At 42.2% G+C, this 5,788-nt stretch overlaps 1 protein-coding gene across 1 annotated transcript; it reads left to right on the top strand.

The window, feature by feature from the left end:
- Positions 1–289: 289 nt before the first annotated feature.
- On the top strand, positions 290–4,098 carry LOC104162675 (adenylosuccinate lyase-like; the record flags this gene model as incomplete). The annotated part of the gene is made up of 4 exons (XM_009701468.1): positions 290–380; positions 946–1,035; positions 3,248–3,424; positions 3,718–4,098. Coding segments are annotated over 4 exons (445 nt in total), but the record flags the coding sequence as incomplete, so codon positions are not given.
- Between the last annotated feature and the right edge of the window lie 1,690 nt (positions 4,099–5,788).

Here is a 5,788-nt window from a genome sequence, read left to right on the forward strand (position 1 = left end):
CCTTTACCCTTTCTCTTCCTCTTTCTCCCTTTCTCTACTGACCAAAAAAACAAACCCCAAAACTCTCCCATCTCCCCAGCTTGAGAGCTACTACTAAAAGATGTTCTTTAGCTTTTCTGGTTGCAACCTTTAAGCAACAAGAAGCGCCTATATGGAGAACAGTTCCAGCTTTAGGGCCACAGTAATGCTATTTACAGAATTATTTACAGAAACTGAAGAGCTGGATCTGAGGTGGGCTAGAACGTGGCCTTTATTGCTAACTGGGACCCTGGGTATGTGTGTTTCATAGGCGCGTGTGTCTGGCTGAGGCTTTCCTCACAGCTGACATCATTCTGAGTACACTGCAGAATATCTCCGAGGGACTTGTGGTATATCCGAAGGTAAAGCAGGAGATAATGTGTGCAGTGTTGCATCCTTGATAATGCTGCAGCTATGCCAAAGTGTATAAAAATCCTCCCACCCAAAGGATTACATTTTTATCTGTTAGTTCAAACGGTTTCTGAATTTTGCTGTCCATTCTCACTGTATCCTCACTGTTTGCAGGACAGTCATGAAAGGGTACTTGTTGAAGCCAAAAGGCAGTAAATAAAAAATTTCTCAAAAAGGGTATTTTTCCCTGAACTACATGATGGATCTGTAGAACTTCCCACCAAAAGATACGGTCAAGGCAGATCTCGAACAGTCCTGTAACTTACCTACAGGTTAAAAAAAATAATTCATTGTACATCTTTTCCACAGTAATGTCCCTTACAATATACAGATTCTACGTATTATCAGCTTCAATACCTGGATTTCCATAGCTAAGTTCAAAAAGACAAATTGTCTTTGCATCATTGTCCAGTCCTGGAGAATCAAAGGGAGAGGAAAACTTCACTGGGAGTCCCGGTTGTCTGCAGAATTGTGATAATGCGGTTTCTTTTTTCTGTTTGTTTTGTTTTGTTTAAGGTGATTGCAAGGAGGATTGGGCAGGAGCTGCCATTCATGGCCACAGAGAATATAATCATGGCGATGGTGAAAGCAGGAGGCAATCGTCAGGTATAAATACGGTCAAAAATACCTTTGTTCACTGCCTGGCATTTCACTCCTGAGAAACAAAAGTACCTGGGCTCTTGTGCTGACCATCTCACCTTTCGTTGTTCTCCACCTACTCCCACAGAGTCATTAATATGACTCTGCGCTCCGAGGAGAGAGCGGTTGTGGAGATCCGTATTTACTGCTGGGAACACTGTGTGTTTGAGCTAATCTGGCTGGCTGTGCTGGAGAAGAGGGAGACCTATTTTTATATTAGATACTAGTGGGCGTTTTCCTTTTGTAAATGTTTGAAAGAACTTGGAACACAGGCTAAGCTTCTTTAAATGGAACATGTTGGCAGTTGGCTACCTTATAAATTAGAAGAATGAATCAGTGCTGTTAATGAAGAAGCAAATAAGACCGTTCTGAACCATTCATTCATGTGTCACTCTTCCCTAATTCAGTATAGAGCTTTTTGTTATTAACTTTGTTTATGGTCCTTCATTCGGTTTTCTGTGTTCACATAAATTGAAATTAAATGTTTTCCTTAGTAAATAAATCCATACACATTTAGATTGTATTTCCTTATCATTTAATTTTGCAATTCAGTTTAAAACTGAAAATCAAATTTACATCTTAATAAAGCAGCTTATTTTCACTTACCTTTTCCTTAGTAAGTAATTCTATAGAAGTAATTTTTCCTTCTATGACCATTTCCACATCAGGGACAGAAGTTAAACTTGCAAGATAGTAATAGCAAAAGGGTTTGCTGGAAGCTTTGAGTAGGGTATGTGGTTCTAGTTCTCTGAAATACTTCTGGCAACTCACCTGTGATGTTAGTCAGGAAAAATCTTCCTTTTTGGTTTTTTCCCTGTGTGTCTCTGATGTTTGTCACTGGGTCAGTCAGTAAGCTTCCTAACTAAACTTAATAAGGGTCACATCATATGGATAAGTTTCATTATCTTTTCAGCTGGTTCTCTTTCTGAAGTATCCAATATTTACCTAAACATTCCTTTCTCTTTTGATTAGATTAAAGAGTGAATTTCATTTGTATTTGTTATTGGCCTACCTTCTTTCTGGTGCTGTTTATTTACAAATCTATAGTTTAGTACGCTTATAAAATCTGTTCAAAGTCACATTAGTATGTTCTGTTTTCATGTGCTGGGAACTCTGGAACAGCACATTTTCTATACTTTCCCACCCCATAGCACAGAAACTCACTTCCTTTGCCCACCACTGAACAGCTCCCTCCCCTAAACATCCAGAGGACAGATCTGTTCACCTGAGGCAGGTCAGTGACGGAGCAAGATGGCCTTTGGATGGAGGAAACAAGGAACAGGAGATTGTTTTCCTTCTAATTGAAGATATAGATCAAGGATAATACATGTGAGGAGAAGATTCTTACTTGGCTGTAAATGCCACCACATGACGGTGTTTTAGGGCCAGCGTGGCAGCATCTGATTTTGCAGGTGGTCCCTGACTACGCTTGTGTTCCCTTGTTTTTACAGATTAATTCCACAGGAAATCAAGGGATTAGGAAGTGTTTCAGAAAAATTGTTATAAAGGTTTTGCCAGTCTTAGTGTCATGTGAGGGTTGTTTGGGAGAGAATGTCTTAGGGCCCTCAGGTTTGTAAGGTTTTTTTTTTCCTTCAGTCTGTCCTTCTGTAAGCCAGGTTCTGTAAGCCGTAGTCTCACTGCTCATTAAATTAGAGAGTTTCTTTTCCCTTTTCCAAACCTGTAGAGGTTTTACATTGTTATGGTCCCAACATGTTCCATACAGGGGATGACTAGTGGTGAATAAAGAATTCCTTTATTACAGTTCTTAGAATATTTTGGGAACAGCTACTATAGTCTGTCTTTGGAAAAATCATGCAAATAGAGAATAGAACAACTGAAAAAAAAAATCCTATAGTGACTCCTAAGAGTATTTGGGGAGTTTGAGGAAGTGTGAGGGATTGCAGCATCGTAAGTTTGTGGTATAACTGAACGGGGAATGTATGTGTCATTCAGACTGTTTTAGCCTCAAAGGGCAGATGGGGAAGGATGAAGAAAATCTTGTTTTAATATAGCATTATATGAGACACTGCAGTCCAAGCTGTGTCTCATTTGTATGCTGTCCAGTGCAGTGCGCTTTGATGTCTCTCCCTCCCGCACAAGTTAGCGGGATGAACACGTGCTGTCAGTATCAATGGAATGACTTTTTTCTTTTCCCTTCCTCTTCGCCCTGCTCCTACAGGATTGCCATGAGAAGATTCGTGTTCTCTCCCAGCAAGCAGCTGCTGTTGTGAAACAGGAAGGGGGTGATAATGACTTCATTGCCCGTGTCCGCGCTGATCCTTACTTCAGCCCTATCCATAAACAACTTGAAAGTCTGTTGGATCCCTCCTCCTTCACTGGACGTGCTCCTCAGCAGGTAAAGCAGGGCGAAGAGGCTACGGATGTTACAGGTTGTAATGCAATCCTGCCTCCTCTTGTGTGCCCGAGAGCGCACAAATTCTGCATCTCTGCCCATACTGCTAAGGCAGACACATTTCTCTCTTGTTTTCCTTGGCTTCCTTGTGGGCTTCACATTTTTGACCCTGGATGTATCAGACTGCTAGGTGTCTCTGTGAAACAAGGACCCCTGTGAGACAAGCAGGTCTGAATGGGGAGGAGAAGGGAACCCTCTCTTTTGCTAATTTTCTCTTTCCCATCTTTCTTGAACAGGTGGCAAAGTTCCTGAAGGAGGAGGTTCGACCAGCGCTGATTCCGTATCAAGGCAAGATGGGTGGGAAAATAGAGCTGGCACTTTAGGTATATTCTGCAAAGGTGTGTGGGTACAGGAAGATAATAAAAGCCTTATTGAACCAGGTCTGTTTACTGTGTCACATTGTTTTGGTTCGCTGCAGTACATTTAACCCCCAGAGCTGATTCCAGATGGGCTTTTCATTCTTTGTCTGCTGTTTAATCAAGCCTCCATCTACTGTGTGCTGAGTTACTGAGAAATGCTTGATTGTGACAAGGCAATTTCATCACCGTACCTTTCATTGGCCCCTTACAGAGCACTGCCAGCTGTTGAAAGAGCGATGCCAGGTGCTGCCTGACATTATGTAGGGCTGACTTGTTGAAGAGCAGGGGAAGGGGAGCTGAGCCCACTCCCATTTTCATCTTATGCACCTGCTGTTAAACTTTCTCCACACGTGTCTCTAAAGATGATAAAAGGTTGTCCTGGCTTTCAGAGTACTGTGATCTGGGGAAAAAATAGGCCAAAAAATTAGGAATAATGAAAGGGAGAGGCCATGGAACATCTTAGCTCATCAAACTGGTGGTCGTCAGTGCTCCCTTCCTGGATTAATACTGTACCTGTGGCTCTGTAGCTTCTGAAAAATCATATTTACAGGTGCAGGTTAGGAACCAGCCTTTGTGATTTACTTTTCCACGTCTTCGGCTGTAGGTGCTTGATACTGAACGGCAGGTGGACTCTGGCGTGTGAAAGTCATTCTCTACTGCGAGTAAGTTTTGTCTGATAAGGGAAGAAAAAAGATGTTGGAATTCATTGGATGCCAGAGAAATTCAAGAGCTTTGGTCTTATTTCTGACCCTGAATGTTCTGTTTTGTAATGTCTGTGCTTTACTGGACATTCTGTACTGGACCAAACTCTTCTCCCTTTGACTTAAACTGGAATGATTCCCTTACCCCTTCTTCCAGTGTTGTTACATCAGAGCCCATTTCTTGTTCTTCAGTGCAATGAAAAGCTCCGTCTTACCTCTGTTATTTATTCAGACTCTGAGAAATGACATGATCAGAATGAAATATTTGATTCTTTTTGAAGTGTGATTGCTGGAAAGAATTAGGAAAAGCAGAACTAATTGAAGGAAGCTACCTGCTGTCCTTGAGGCCATCTTTGTTTAAAGAGGATTTCAAAATAGAGTATGTTTTAATGAGGTTTGTCTATATTAAGTGTTCAGAGAAGCAGGAAGCTTCAGACCTTATCTCCCCTCATCTAGATTGCTCTGGCTTTACTTTGCCTCTAGACTATGGCATTCAAAATGTCTCAAAACGTTTGTGAGTTTTATGGTGTTTAAAACATTTTGCCTGCTTGTGCTATTAACATTTAATTAGCCATCTGTTTGAAAAGGCTAACTCTAATTGAACACTGGTAATTTTCAAACTATTACTCAAATGGATAGCCAAGAAAGAAAACAGATAGACGCAGAAGTCCTCCTATTTTGGTCCTCTCCTCCTCCTTTGTGGAATTAAAAAAACCAACCAACCCTGTGCAGAGAAGAGGAACAGCCAATGTATCTTTTCTCATCATCTGGAAATAAATCTTTGTGCTAGGTAGAGGCTGCCAGCTGTGAGGCATTGGACTTACTTTCCTGGAAAGTTTAAAAAGAATAACAATGACGCAGGGAAAACGTTACCCTCCTAGAAAAGTGTGGCATGGTACACAAATCCTTTTGGAGACTTCTCTTCAGAAGAGCTTGGCTCGGGACCTCGCTCTCTTTTATCCAGCGGCGTTGGCGGAGGCACCAGCCAGAGACTTAGTCCCCTCCTCTCCTTGGTTGTTGGGAGCAGGTCACCAAGGAATGCTTCAGAAGCAGCTCTTCACTAGTTGGCCAGGCCGGGTGGCTCTTCCAGTTTACCCCGGTACGTATCGCCGTGTCCGCGACAGGTGCCAGCAGTAAAGCGGCAATGGCTCTGTGCCCTGCTTGGCGGAGAAATGAATCTAGACCTGAATGATGGGAAAGAAGCTTCTCAGCGCCTTCCCAAGCGCGAACAGGTTTGTTCCCCAGCC

Source organism: Cariama cristata, unplaced genomic scaffold, assembly GCF_000690535.1.
Source record: "Cariama cristata isolate BGI_N322 unplaced genomic scaffold, ASM69053v1 Scaffold46455, whole genome shotgun sequence".
Classification (NCBI taxonomy): domain Eukaryota; kingdom Metazoa; phylum Chordata; class Aves; order Cariamiformes; family Cariamidae; genus Cariama; species Cariama cristata.